Genomic DNA, 15,725 nt, shown 5'->3' with positions numbered 1-15,725 from the left:
CTACAATGTAGAAAATAGTACAAATCAAGAAAAACCCTTGAATGAGTAGGTGTTCTAAAACACGGGTAGTATATATATAATCCTAAATAAAATAGAATTCTTTGGAGTGAAAAATAAATTTTACAATATATTAGAATATAGAATATATTCTATGATAAATATTACTCCTATGAAGTCATATGAGGAAACCATTTGCTGACTTTACGTCTTAAATGGAGCAGCATGTCTGTGTCCAGGATGTCATGTATTCGACTAGCAAAAGATTTGTTGTTGCTAGGTTTGTTCTTAATAGTTGTGAGAAGGTCTAGGACAGTTGCATTTTTGGTGAAGTTTTTCCCCGCATTCCTCATGAGCACAGTCATCAGTCTTTTGTGCTTTCTTGGTGGGAGGATCTGCAGTCCCAGGAATTCCATCAACTCCCCGTCACAGATAGCTTCATCTGATTGGGTGAACGAGGGATAGAAAAGAGAGCAACCAATTAATTGACTGCATTCCAAGAAATGAGACCATTTACATTTACATTTACGTCATTTAGCAGATGCTCTTATCCAGAGCGACTTACAAATAGGTGCATTCACCTTATAGCCAGTGGGATAACCACTTTACAACCACCATTTGTGATAAACAACAAGGCTTTTCAGTTTCAGTTTTAGTAGGTAAGAAGGTGACAACATTATACAATTGTCAAACCAGTCATTCAATACATGTTTTTCCATGTGTATACAAAATACTAAACAACTGCATGGCGAAAATCTTCAAATGTTCAACATTTATTGTGGATTATATTGTTCAAGTTGACATCAATCCCTCACCTTCATGTGTTATTGAACCATTCTTACACGCTGAGCAGTAAACGTCATGCCTGTCGTCGCCCGGTATAGTGGTGCGACCTGGAGCACACACAGTGAACTTCTGACATGTTTTGCTGCTGGAGGATTCTGCAGAGAAGAAGCCCCCTCTGCAAGGTTCACATGTCACATCAGTGTATGCTGTTCCTGGAAAATAAGAATATTGATCGTATAGCCTACATGGTGTATTTAATCCATAAACAACAATAAAGGAAAAACCTGGTGGTGTGCAGAGCCAACTGGAAACATAGCAGTGGAAAAGGCATCTTTATTATGAAAGCCTAAAATTATATTATCACTTACCATTCGAGAGCACCCCTTTGCTGGGCGGACACTTGCTGTGCCTTGAACATGACCCATGTCTCATGTAAAACCCGTCCTTACACTCGCACTTTCGGTTGTGAAATCGGGTGCACTGCACGCTTACAAACTGATTATCCGTGCAAAAAATATTGCAGTACTGACACCGCTCAATGTAGTTCCAGATCTCTGTGTAGTGGGACTTTGGGCAAGGTCCGCATTCAGTTTTGCTGTCCTTCGTGCAATGCTTCCGTAAGTGTGTTCCAGGAGCACATTTGTCGCATGTGAGGGAAACCCCTGTCATGTCATCTCTCCAGATGTAGGTCGGTGTGGGTGCGCCTGGCTCTGGCTGGTTGCCGCCACAGAGTGTGAATACCAGGAGCGGCAGAAAAAAACCGATCAGCTATTGGAAGAAAGAGCAGTGTTATAATTTAGAATCAATCATAACCTTTGTGTAGGCTAGGTTACGTCTCTTAGTATAGCTGTCCAACGCCATCAAATGACTATTTCATGAGGCTATTGAGATTCAAGAGTTATTGGCTACACTATAATATCCATTCCTATAGGCACCAAAGAGCCCGGTATATTTGAGCAGAGAAATAACACTCACCAGATACATTTCCCTCTCTAGTCAGCTAGAAACTGATGTTCATTTGTTCACCGTCTTTAGAATTTATACATAAGGATGATGACTCATTTCTCATGCCCAGTTCTCAAAAACACAGAAACTTCCTGATGCCCTTTCTTTAGTCTGGAACATATCACATGGTGTTGTTTTCATTTAGAGCAATCAAAGCATGTGGCTTGGTAAATTTAAGAGACCACATTGGTCATGTTTAAGTCCCAATTTTTTATTTATTTTATTTTATTTCACCTTTATTTAACCAGGTAAACCAGTTGAGAACAAGTTCTCATTTACAACTGCGACCTGGCCAAGATAAAGCAAAGCAGTGCGATAAAAACAACAACACAGAGTTACATATGGGGTAAAACAAAACAAAGTAAAAAATACAACAGAAATACATATAATATACAGTGTGTGCAAATTTAGCAAGTTATGGAGGTAAGGCAATAAAATAGGCTATAGTGCAAAATAATTACAATTAGTATTAACACTGGAATGATAGATGTGTAAGAGATTATGTGCAAATAGAGATACTGGGGTACAAATGAGCAAAATAAATAACAATATAGGGATGAGGTAGTTGGGCGGGCTAATTTCAGATGGGCTGTGTACAGGTGCAGTGATCGGTAAGGTGCTCTGACAACTGATGCTTAAAGTTAGTGAGGGAGATAAGTGTCTCCAGCTTCAGAGATTTTTGCAATTTGTTCCAGTCATTGGCAGCAGAGAACTGGAAGGAATTGCGGCCAAAGGAGGTGTTGGCTTTGGGGATGACCAGTGAGATATACCCGCTGGAGCGCAGACTATGGGTGGGTGTTGCTATGGTGACCAATGAGCTAAAATAAGGCGGGGATTTGCCTAGCAGTGATTTATAGATGGCCTGGAGCCAGTGGGTCCAGTTCTTCCTGATCCACATGCACTCTATTCCCCACAATTATAAAACTCGTGTTGGCATGGCCTAGACTGAGTTTCCTTATAGGCTACCAGTAATGTCCTTTAAAATCCATGAAGGGAAGTGAACAAGTGCATACTTTGGGAGAAAGGAGAGATAAAACTCAGCAAAAAATAAAACGTCCCTTTTTCAGGACCATGTCTTTCAAAGATAATTCGTAAAAATCCAAATAACTTCACAGATCTTCATTGTAAAGGGTTTAAACACTGTTTCCCATGCTTGTTCAATGAACCATAAACAATGAATGAACATGCACCTGTGGAACGGTCGTTAAGACACTAACAGCTTACAGACAGTAGGCAATTAAGGTCACAGTTATAAAAACGTATGACACTAAAGAGGCCTTTCTACTGACTCTGAAAAACACCAAAAGAAAGATGCCCAGGGTCCCTGCTCATCTGTGTGAACATGCCTTAGGCATGCTGCAAGGAGGCATGAGGACTGCAGATGTGGCCAGGGCAATAAATTGCAATGTCCATACTGTGAGACGCCTAAGACAGCGCTACAGGGAGACAGGACGGACAGCTGATCATCCTCGCAGTGGCAGACCACGTGTAACAACACCTGCACAGGATCGGTACATCCGAACATCACACCTGCGGGATAGGTACAGGATGGCAATAACAACTGCCCGAGTTACACCAGGAATGCACAATCCCTCCATCAGTGCTCAGACTGTCCGCAATAGGCTGAGAGAGGCTGGACTGAGGGCTTGTAGGCCTGTTGTAAGGCAGGTCCTCACCAGACATCACCGGCAACAACATCGCCTATGGGCACAAACCCACTGTCGCTGGACCAGACAGGACTGGCAAAAAGAGCTCTTCACTGACGAGTCGCGGTTTTGTCTCACCAGGGGTGATGGTCGGATTTGTGTTTATTGTCGAAGGAATGAGCGTTACACTGAGGCCTGTACTCTGGAGCGGGATCGATTTGGAGGTGGAGGGTCCGTCATGGTCTGGGGGGTGTGTCACAGCATCATCTGACTGAGCTTGTTGTCATTGCAGGCAATCTCAAAGCTGTGCGTTACAGGGAAGAGATCCTCTTCCCTCATGTGGTACCCTTCCTGCAGGCTCATCCTGACATGACCCTCCAGCATGACAATACCACAAGCCATACTGCTCGTTCTGTACATGATTTCCTGCAAGACAGGAATGTCAGTGTTCTGCCATGGCCAGTGAAGAGCCCGGATCTCAATCCCATTGAGCACGTCTGGGACCATTTGGATCGGAGGGTGAGGGCTACGGCCATTCCCCCCAGAAATGTCCGGGAACTTGCAGGTGCCTTGGTGGAAGAGTGGGGTAACATCTCACAGCAAAAACTGGCAAATCTGGTGCAGTCCATGAGGAGGAGATGCACTGCAGTACTTAATGCAGCTGGTGGCCACACCAGATACTGACTGTTACTTTTGATTTTGACCCCCCCTTTATTCAGGGACACATTATTCAATTTATGTTAGTCACATGTCTGTGGAACTTGTTCAGTTTATGTCTCAGTTGTTGAATCTTCTTATGTTCATACAAATATTTACACATGTTAAGTTTGCTGAAAATAAACACAGTTGACAGTGAGAGGACGTTTCTTTTTTTGCTTTGTTTATGTATGCCTGGCTGTCGAAATCCACTGAGAGTCCAGAGTTACTCCTTTCCTAACCCAGTGGCATGTATTGACATGTCTTGGAACTCTTGGTATTTACATAACGATGTTGAAACTGACTCACCCTGTTCCCTCTGGGCAAATATGGTATTTGTTAACCCCTAGAGTCTGTATCTAATTAGCATAATACATAAATGGCCCATCACTTCTTGGCAGAAAGATACGCATATGCAAAACTGTCAAGCAAAGCACAGCACTGGAAATCTATCCGTATCCACATAAACGACTCCCAGTATCATTCTTTGACAAACACAGAAGGTTGTATATTGAATTCAGTAGAAGAAAACAGAGAGAGAGGGCGAGAGAGACCGCCAGTTCCCTAGTGTAGCCATTGGCTACAGCCAAAATATTAATACATTTGCAGTCTTTCTCTCTCCTTATCTATCTATGTCTGTTTTCTTCAATTGAATTTTATGTAGCCTAATATTTAAACACTTTTCTAAAGTGGGCAGGGGGGGAACACTTGAAATGCACTATTTGAAATATGTAGTTAGGCTATTATAAAGTATTATATAAGCCAATGGTCATCTATAAGATTTTCGTCTTTGTCTAAAATTGTGTTTATTCATTAACAACATTAACAACTAGGAAGTCAAACTTTAAGGTCCATAATAAACCATTTATAAGCATTTATAAATTGTGTTCACCATTTATGAATCATTACTCCCACATTATTAAACCAGTCTATTTGCAGTCCCTAATCTAAAGTGAGTGCTGTTTATACTTTATGAATACTTTATAAAGGTTTTGAGTGACCAGTGTAATTTCTAACAAAATGATGAGCATGCCATTGGTAGACATTCCTGCTGTACCTGGAAAAGAACAAGCACAGAACACAGGATGTTTAAGGAAATATATATACATGTGTTTACAAATGTATATAATGTATATATACATGCATTTACAAATGTGGGAGTAATGATTAATAAATGGTGAGCAAACGGTTTATAAATGCCTTATACCTGCCTTATAAATGGTTTATTATGGACACTTAAAATAAAGTGTTACTCTAGGAGGATGTTGCAGATTCTTGCTATTTTGGTAAATGGTGTATATTCTCAACGCCAGGGTTGTGGGTTCGATTCCCACGGGGGGCCAGTATGAAAAAAATAAAAATAATGTATGCACTCACTAACTGTAAGTCGCTCTGGATAAGGGCGTATGCTAAATGACTAAAATGTAAATGAATCTGGGGATATGCTCTTTGGCAAGCAGCCTTGTCTTTATCACCTCTTTAACTCTGTCATACAGCATTTCCTCCATCATGTGGGTAGCGTGTATCGTGTGCAACCTTAGATAGCACAACAAGCATTTGTTTGCATCATGCATGACAAAACCAGCAGGTGAAACTGTTGTAAATATGTATGTATTTTGGATTTTATTTTGTATCATTATTGTTTCATTCACACCTGCACTGTTGGAGCTCAGAGCTTATGTATTTCACTGTACACTGCAACTACAGTGCATGTGACTAAATACAAATCTAAAATGTAATCTAATCTTTACAGACAGAAACTGGATGCCTGCCGTCAGAACAAAACTAAAAAAGCACATACCGTTCCTGTTCTGAGATTTGAGATGAATATTTGTGTTCCAAACAGTTCTCGGAAAATGGTGTTATCATGTGCACCTGACCGTGAGCAACAGGGGGAAGTTTGTTTTAAAGTGTTTGTCCTATATCTGAGAGATATAAGAAAGATCAGGAAATTCTTTATATATATTTTTACTAATATTTAACCCCTTTATTTTTCACACTAAACTACTTCCATATAAAGTTGAAGTCGGAAGTTTACATACACCTTAACCAAATACATTTAAACTCAGTTTTTCACAATTCCTGACATATCACGAAGGCCAAACTAAAATGTTTATTTTACATTAATGTCTTTTTTTCTGTGTAATGGCATAACATAGTCTTGACACTAGAGGACGAACACAGACCATGAGCTAGAGATACGTATCTAACCAGCCATTCTCTAGAACATTCCTTTCACAATGGTGCATTTTCTTGTTTCGTTTACTGAAAATTGAATATAGATATGATAAATAACAGCAATGTCCAGTACGTGCGACCTTGTCCACATCTTGTAGCAAATTGCATCCTGTGCATCCTCAGATTGTGGCCACATTCAGTGATAGGCTACAATGTGTCTGGCCATGTATGCAGTGTGTGAATTGGCTCCTAAACAATTCTGCTATTTTGTGTGTTTTTTTTGCGTTGATCTTTACCTTTGTTGTACAAAATGTTTCCGCCATAATTTCCTATGACCGAAAAATGCTTCTGAATATCAGAACAATGATCACTATCCTCGATTTGGATGAAGATTTCTACTTCAACGAGTCGGCAGCTCAGGACGTTATGCTTACCCTGGACCAGGCCCTGATCCCCGGGACTCGAAAGAGAAAGAGAGCAGGGGTGGGCAAACCTTTTGGCTCAAGGGCCACAATGAGTTTTTGAAACCAAGTGAAGGGCCACATACTATATGCGGGACAAAACATGTGAAGCCTTTATTCATTTTCACATTGACACGCAACTACTAGTGTACTCTAGGTGTACATATGCCTGCAGAACAATTCTACCCTTGTACCATCTCTACCCTTGTTTTTTGTGAACACATTTTTCACAAAATTGATATAATTTATAACATCACAGACACAGTCAAACACACACACAGATCCTGCATCTCTACCCTTGTAAAGTACAATCAAACTTACAGTCACAATATGCAAACTTAAACATATATATATATATATATATATTATATGACTGGAGACATGCAAAATGTAACAGCAGATGTGTAAAAAAAAAAAAACTATTCTAAAATTTGAGTGAAACATATGGTAAGAGCATCCGTTTCATTTGGAATGGTCTGTTTTTGAAAGCATATTAAGGAACAATTCTCATCTCCATTGTGAGCCATATTTTGAGAGGACAGATTGCTAGCATAGTTAAGCATGCTTGCTTGAAAAATGACGATTGAGATTATATTCCTTAAAAACGACAACACTTTCTTGGTATATCAGACATACCGCCTTATGTCCAATATTAGTTAAAAAGTATTTTGCTGTCCATTCTTCTATAAACACACAACATTCAGAGTCCACTTTTCTCATTTTTGCAGCACTCATTTTTCACGTCAAAAGTCGTCAAGCAATGAAGTGGCTGTGATGACTGAGCGCATTCTGAATCTGACTGTAGGCCCAAATACTGAGCGTGCTGCCAGGCTACAGCACCATCTATTGGAGGTTGTTTGTATATCATGGAATGAGTAATTTTAGAACAAAAATTGTAACTCAAATATAATAATATTTAAAACATTTAAATAATGGGGCCATACTTTGCCCCCCCCTTGAACAAGCGACAATAAAATTATAGATCACCTTTAACGACACACAGAAACGCATACAAGGCTCTCCCTGACCATAACTCTATCTTTCTGATTCCTGCTTACAAGCAAAAACTCAAACAAGAAGTACCACAGTGACACACTCAATACAGAAGTGATCCGATGAAGCAGATGCTAAGCTACAGGACTGTTTCGGTAGCACAGACTGGAATATGTTCCGGGATTCATCTGATGGCATTGAGGAGTTTACCACATCAGTGACTAGCTTCATTAATAAGTGCATTGACGAAGTTGTCCCCACAGTGACTGTACGTACATATCCTAACCAAAAGCCATGGATTACAGGCATTATCCGCACTGAGCTAAAGGCTAGAGCTGCGGCTTTTAAGCAGCGGGACACTGATCTGGACACTTATAAGAAATCCCGCTACGACATCCGACGAGTCATCAAACAGTCGGAAGTGGCAGGGCTTGCAAACTATTACGGATTACAAAGGGAAACCCAGCCGCGAGCTGCCCAGTAAGGCGAGTCTACCAGATGAGCTAAATGTCTTCTATGCTCGCTTCAAAGCAAGCAACACTGAACCATGCAGGAGAGCACCAGCAGTTCCGGACAACCGTGTGATCTCGCTCGCAGTAGCCAATGTGAGTAAGACCTTTAAACAGGTTAATATTCACAAGGCAGAGGTGTCAGATGGTTTACCAGGACGTGTACTCAGAGCAGGTGCTGACCAGCTGGCAAGTGTCTTCACTGACATTTTCAACCTCTCCCTGACCCAGTCTGTAATACCTACATGTTTCAAGCAGACCACCATAGTCCCTGGGTCCAAGAACGCCAAGGTAACCTGTCTAAATGACTATCGCCCTGTAGCACTCATATCTGTAGCCATGAAATGCTTTGAAAGGCATGGCTCACATCAACACCATCATCCCAGACACCCTGGACCCACTCCAATTCGTATACCGCCCCAACAGATCCACAGATGACGCAATCTCTATTGCACTCCACACTGCCCTCTCCCACTGTAGTGTTTGAGAGATAAGCAGCATGTTATTATGCACATCTGGTTAAAATGGTATGCATTTGTTCAGTGCGTGATATTGGAAATATGTATCTGATTGGATGTACATAGCTTAATTGGCAGGCCCTCATTGGTTGTTGGCCAGGGTATTCAAATATGCTACCTTTGAGCAGGTGCAGATGAACTCAGCTCGGAACAGGCTATGTTGTATCCGCTGTCATAAACCGTCTTTGTGATGTTAATGCTTTAGACTGTCGGGTTTCTCTTCGTAAGAACTAAAAATAACCCGCTTCCTTTAACCTAGGATGCAACACCCACCTGGACAAGAAGAACACCTACAGTGAGCTCCAAAAGTATTGGGACAGTTACACATTTCTTGTTGTTTTGGCTCTGTACTGCAATGACGATGAGTTTGACTATATATTTTTTTATTTAACCTTTATTTAACCAGGTAAGCCAGTTGAGAACAAGTTCTCATTTACAACTGCGACCTGGCCAAGATAAAGCAAAGCAGTGCGATAAAAACAACAACACAGAGTTACATATGGGGTAAAACAAAACATAAAGTCAAAAATACAACAGAAAATATATATACAGTGTGTTCAAATGTAGCAAGTTATGGAGGTAAGGCAATAAATAGGCCATAGTGCAAAATAATTACAATTAGTATTAACACTGGAATGATAGATGTGCAAGAGATGATGTGCAAATAGAGATACTGGGGTGCAAATGAGCAAAATAAATAACAATATGGGGATGAGGTAGTTGGGTGGGCTAATTCCAGATGGGCTGTGTACAGGTGCAGTGATCGGTAAGCTGCTCTGACAACTGATGCTTAAAGTTAGTGAGGGAGATAAGAGTCTCCAGCTTCAGAGATTTTGCAATTCGTTCCAGTCATTGGCAGCAGAGAACTGGAAGGAATGGCGGCCAAAGGAGGTGTTGGCTTTGGGGATGACCAGTTAGATATACCTGCTGGAGCGCATACTACGGGTGGGTGTTGCTATGGTGACCAATGAGCTAAGATAAGGCGGGGATTTGCCTAGCAGTGATTTATAGATGGCCTGGAGCCAGTGGGTTTGGCGACGAATATGTAGTGAGGACCAACCAACAAGAGCGTACAGGTCACAGTGGTGGGTAGTATATGGGGCTTTGGTGACAAAACAGATGGGACTGTGATAGACTACATCCAATTTGCTGAGTAGAGTGTTGGAGGCTATTTTGTAAATGACATCGCCGAAGTCAAGGATCAGTAGGATAGTCAGTTTTACGAGGGCATGTTTGGCAGCATGAGTGAAGAAGGCTTTGTTGCGAAATAGGAAGCCGATTCTAGATTTAACTTTGGATTGGAGATGCTTAATGTGAGTCTGGAAGGAGAGTTTACAGTCTAACCAGACACCTAGGTATTTGTAGTTGTCCACATACTCTAGGTCAGACCCGTCCAGAGTAGTCATTCTAGTCGGGTGGGCGGGTGCCAGCAGCGTTCGATTGAAGAGCATGCATTTCATTTTACTAGTGTTTAAGAGCAGTTGGAGGCTACTGAAGGAGTGTTGTATGGCATTGAAGCTCGTTTGGAGGTTTGTTAACACAGTGTCCAATGAAAGGCCAGATGTATACAAAATGGTGTCGTCTGCGTAGAGGTGGATCTGAGAGTCACCAGCAGCAAGAGCGACATCATTGATATACACAGAGAAAAGAGTCGGCCCAAGAATTGAACCCTGTGGCACCCCCATAGAGACTGCCAGAGGTCCAGACAACAGGCCCTTCCGACTTGACACATTGAACTCTATCTGAGAAGTAGTTGGTGAACCAGGCGAGGCAGTCATTTGAGAAACCAAGGCTATTTAGTCTGCCAATAAGAATGCGGTGGTTGACAGAGTCGAAAGCCTTGGCCAGGTCGATGAAGACGGCTGCACAGTACTGTCTATTATCGATCGCGGTTATAATATCATTTAGGACCTTGAGTGTGGCTGAGGTGCACCCCAGACCAGCTCGGAAACCGAATTGCATAGCGGAGAAGGTACGGTGGGATTCGAAATGGTCGGTGATCTGTTTGTTAACTTGGCTTTCAAAAACTTTCTAAAGGCAGGGCAGGATGGATATAGGTCTGTAACCGTTTGGATCTAGAGTTTCACCCCCTTTGAAGAGGGGGATGACCGCGGCAGCTTTCCAATATCTGTGGATCTCAGACGATACGAAAGAGAGGTTGAACAGGCTAGTAAAAGGGGTTGCGACAATTTCGGCGGCTAGTTTTAGAAAGAAAGGGTCCAGATTGTCTAGCCCAGATGATTTGTGGGGGTCCAGATTTTTCAGCTCTTTCAGAACATCAGCTGGTAGACAGGTGGAAAGCATGGCCAGCCGTAGCAAAATGCTTGTTGAAATTCTCGATTATTGTACACTGCTCAAAAAAATAAAGGGAACACTTAAACAACACAATGTAACCCCAAGTCAATCACACTTCTGTGAAATCAAACTGTCCACTTAGGAAGCAACACTGATATACAATAAATGTCACATGCTGTTGTGAAAATGGAATAGACAACAGGTGGAAATTATAGGCAATTAGCAAGACACCCCCAATAAAGGACTGGTTTTGCAGGTGGTAACCACAGACCACTTCTCAGTTCCTATGCTTCCTGGCTGATGTTTTGGTCACTTTTGAATGCTGGCGGTGCTTTCACTCTAGTGGTAGCATGAGACGGAGTCTACAACCCACACAAGTGGCTCAGGTAGTGCAGCTCATCCAGGATGGCACATCAATGCGAGCTGTGGCAAGAAGGTTTGCTGTGTCTGTCAGCGTAGTGTCCAGAGCATGGAGGCGCTACCAGGAGACAGGCCAGTACATCAGGAGACGTGGTGGAGGCCGTAGGAGGGTAACAACCCAGCAGCAGGACTGCTACCTCCGCCTTTATGCAAGGAGGAGCAGGAGGAGCACTGCCAGAGCCCTTCAAAATGACCTCCAGCAGGCCACAAATGTGCATGTGTCTGCTCAAACGGTCAGAAACAGACTCCATGAGGGTGGTATGAGGGCCCGACGTCCACAGGTGGGGGTTGTGCTTACAACCCAACACCGTGCAGGACGTTTGGCATTTGCCAGAGAACACCAAGATTGGCAAATTCGCCACTGGCGCCCTGTGCTCTTCACAGATGAAAGCAGATTCACACTGAGCTCATGTGACAGACGTGACAGAGTCTGGAGACGCCGTGGAGAACGTTCTGCTGCCTGCAACATCCTCCAGCTTGACCGGTTTGGCGGTGGGTCAGTCATGGTGTGGGGTGGCATTTCTTTGGGGGGCCGCACAGCCCTCCATGTGCTCACCAGAGGTAGCTTGACTGCCATTAGGTACCGAGATGAGATCCTCAGACCCCTTGTGAGACCATATGCTGGTGCGGTTGGCCCTGGGTTCCTCCTAATGCAAGACAATGCTAGACCTAATGTGGCTGGAGTGTGTCAGCAGTTCCTGCAAGAGGAAGGCATTGATGCTATGGACTGGCCCGCCCGTTCCCCAGACCTGAATCCAATTGAGGACATCTGGGACATCATGTCTCGCTCCATCCACCAACGCCACGTTGCACCACAGACTGTCCAGGAGTTGGCAGATGCTTTAGTCCAGGTCTGGGAGGAGATCCCTCAGGAGACCATCCGCCACCTTATCAGGAGCTGCCCAGGCATTGTAGGGAGGTCATACAGGCACGTGGAGGCCACACACACTACTGAGCCTCATTTTGACTTGTTTTAAGGACATTACATCAAAGTTGGATCAGCCTGTAGTGTGGTTTTCCACTTTAATTTTGAGGGTGACTCCAAATCCAGACCTCCATGGATTGATAAATTTGATTTCCATTGATCATTTTTGTGTGATTTTGTTGTCAGCACATTCAACTATGTAAAGAAAAAAGTATTTAATAAGATTATTTCATTCATTCAGATCTAGGATGTGTTATTTTTGTGTTCCCTTTATTTTTTTGAGCAGTGTAGATTTATTGGTGGTGATAGTGTTTCCTACCCTCAGTGCAGTGGGCAGCTGGGAGGAGGTGCTCTTATTCTCCATGGACTTTACAGTGTCCCAAAACTTTTTGTGCTACAGGATGCAAATTTCTGTTTGAAAAAGCTAGCCTTTGCTTTCCTAACTGCTTGTGTATATTGGTTCCTAACTTCCCTGAAAAGTTGCATATCGCGGGGGCTATTCGATGCTAATGCAGTACGTCACAGGATGTTTTTGTGCTGGTCAAGGGCAGTCAAGTGTAAGGAGAACCAGGGGCTATATCTGTTCTTAGTTCTGTATTTTTTGAATGGGGCATGTTTATTTAAGATTGAGAGGAAATTACTTTTAAAGAACAACCAGGCATCCTCTACTGACGGAATGAGATCGATATCCATCCATGATACCTGGGCCAGGTCAATTAGGAAGGCCTGCTCGCTAAAGTGTTTTAGGGAGCGTTTGACAGTGATGAGGGGTGGTCAGAATTTTTGGTGGCCTTCCTAAGCCAGGATTCAGACACTGCTAGAACATCAGGGTTGGCGGAGTGTGCTAACGCAGTGAATAACTGAAACTTAGGAAGGAGGCTTCTGATGTTAACATGCAGAAAACCAAGGCTTTTACGGCTACAGAAGTCAAGAAATGATAGCTCCTGGGGAGTAGGAGTGATACTGGGGGCTGCAGGGCCTGGGTTAGCCTCTACATCACCAGAGGAACAGAGGAGGACTAGAATAAGGATACGGCTAAAGGCTTTAAGAACTGATCTTCTAGTGCGTTGGGTACAGAGAATAAAGGGGGCAGATTTCCGGGCGTTGTAGTATAGATTCAGAGCATTATGTACAGACAAGGATATGGAAGGATATGAGTACAGTGGAGGTAAACCTAAGCGTTGGGTAACAATGAAAGAGATAGCATCACTGGAGGCACCGATTGAGCCGGTCTTGGCGTGTATGGGGGGTGGAACAAAGGAACTATTTGAGGCAGTTTGAGAGGGACTTGGGGTTCTACAGTGAAATTGTATAATAAGAACTAACTGGAACAGCAATAGGCAAGGCATATTGACATGGGAGAGAGGCATAAAGCAATCACAGGTGTTATTAGAGAGTGCTAAGACAACAACTGGTAATGGCGATAAAGTTTGGGCTCAGGCTAAACAGATAAACAGGACAGGGTACCGTGTAAAGGAACAGTCCAGTAGGCATCGGCTGTGCAGCTGAGTGATCATAAGGTCCAGTGAACAGCAATATGTGTGTCCGAGAGCAGTTCGAATTGGTACTACAGCACAGCGATCAGGAAGCACGGCTGTCGTTTGCGTGTGCTAGCGGGCCGGGGCTAGCAGATGGATCTTCGTTGTCGTCGCAACGGGAAGCCTGTTGAAACCACAGACGATTACATTGGCAGACCAGTCGTGATGGATCGGCGGGGCTCCGTGTCGACTCTAGGAGGTCCTGTCCAGTTGACAGAGAGGTAGATAGCCAGGAGATGTGCCTGACTCAAGGCTAGCTCAAGGCTGATTAGCCAACAACAACGTTCATTTGGTTGCAGCTAGCTAGTTGCGATTATCCAGTGTTAAAGGTCCAGTGATTCAGTGATTCCGGCAGAAAATCCAATAGGTTCTGGGTCGATAACGCGCTGTGCAGACAGTTCAGACTGGCCGATAATAGTCCAGGCTAGAGCTGGCTGGTAGGTAGTGCAGGCCACGGACAATGGTGAAACACCGCTAACGGTGGCTAATAGCAAGTAGCTAGTTAGCTGGTTAGCTGGCTACTCCCGTCCGGTAGACAGAGAGGTAGATAGACGGGGCTAGCTCAAGGCTCGAGGCTAACTGATGCTTGCTTCGGGGGCAGTGGTGATTAGCCTACAGCAACATCCATTTGACATCCATTCGGTTGCGGCTAGCTAGTTGCAATCCGGTGTTAAGGTCCAGTGATTCAGTTATTCCGGCAGAAAATCCGATGTTCTGGGTGAAAACCACTAACGGTGGCTAATAGCAAGTTGCTAGTTAGCTAGTTAGCTGGCTGGCTAGTTTCATCTGGAGATTCTAGATAAAGGTGAGTAAATAATATAATCCATTCTACATTGAGTGAGGCGGGTTGCAGGAAAGTATATTTAGTAGAAGGATGAAAAGTGTGATAGGGAAATATATACGTAAAATACAAAACAAATACAAAAAACAGGCTATTTACATAGACACACAAGAGAACACGACCGCACTGCTACGCCATCTTGGAACTATAATGACGCTTTCGTTTCAACCTTCAACCTTTTTTATACATGAACTGTGGCCTCTCTCTCTGGCGAAGGGGCGGGCGGGGGAAAGGAGGGCAACCTCCCCAACCCCGCCTAGCCCATGAGCCTCTGCGTAAAAACAAAAAACAAAAAGAGTACAACTCTTAGCAGTGGGTCACTTGGCTCGTGCGTCGATGAAGAACGCAGCTAGCTGCGAAACTAATGTGAATTGCAGGTAACATTTATCATCGACACTTCGAACGCACCTTGCGGCCCCAGGTTCCTCCTGGGGCTACGCCTGTCTGAGGGTCGCTTTGCCATCAATCGGAACCCCCGGGTTTCCGCGGCTGGGGCAGTCGCAGGCCGCCTCCGTGCGGCCTTCGTCCCCCTAAGTGCAGACCAGGACGGCTCGGTGGGAGGGTGAGAGGTGGCCTCGGCTCTCGTTCCCCTCCCCCGTGCACCCTTCCTTTCCCTTCCTGCCTCGGCGGGAGGCGCCCATGTTCACCGCATGGTCGGGCGCGGCTGCCGGTGGACTCTGTCTCTCCGTGCTGCCCGCGCTACGCATGCAGTTCTCGGGGTAGCGCTCGGGGTTAGGTTTGGGCCGTGGAGCTCCGACCGCCGACCTGAACCGAATTGAGAAGGTGAGCCCGGGTGCCCGGCCACACTCCATTCACTTTGACTCCGACCTCAGATCAGACGAGACAACCCGCTGAATTTAAGCATATTACTAAGCGGAGGAAAATAAACTAACCCGGATTCCCTCAGTATCGGCAAG

General features: G+C 44.0%; 1 protein-coding gene and 1 non-coding gene across 2 annotated transcripts; one reads left to right on the top strand and one right to left on the bottom strand.

The window, feature by feature from the left end:
* LOC121545972 (tumor necrosis factor receptor superfamily member 6B-like) lies at positions 1–1,795 on the bottom strand. The gene is made up of 4 exons (XM_041856929.2): positions 1,759–1,795; positions 1,152–1,551; positions 813–995; positions 1–439 (listed from the first exon to the last, which is right to left on the bottom strand). Exons 1-4 carry the CDS (start codon positions 1,765–1,767, stop codon positions 168–170), a joined length of 864 nt encoding a protein of 287 aa, XP_041712863.1. The 5' UTR covers positions 1,768–1,795; the 3' UTR covers positions 1–167.
* A 13,314-nt stretch (positions 1,796–15,109) lies between these two features.
* LOC121546851 lies at positions 15,110–15,262 on the top strand. Its single transcript, XR_005996440.2, has one exon. It is a non-coding gene; the product is annotated as a 5.8S ribosomal RNA (ribosomal RNA).
* Positions 15,263–15,725: the final 463 nt, after the last annotated feature.

The sequence above is a fragment of the Coregonus clupeaformis genome, chromosome 30 (assembly GCF_020615455.1).
Source record: "Coregonus clupeaformis isolate EN_2021a chromosome 30, ASM2061545v1, whole genome shotgun sequence".
In the NCBI taxonomy this organism is placed as follows: Eukaryota; Metazoa; Chordata; class Actinopteri; order Salmoniformes; family Salmonidae; genus Coregonus; species Coregonus clupeaformis.
Note: the sequence above shows the minus strand (reverse complement) of the source record. Positions and strands in the feature narration are given on the sequence as shown.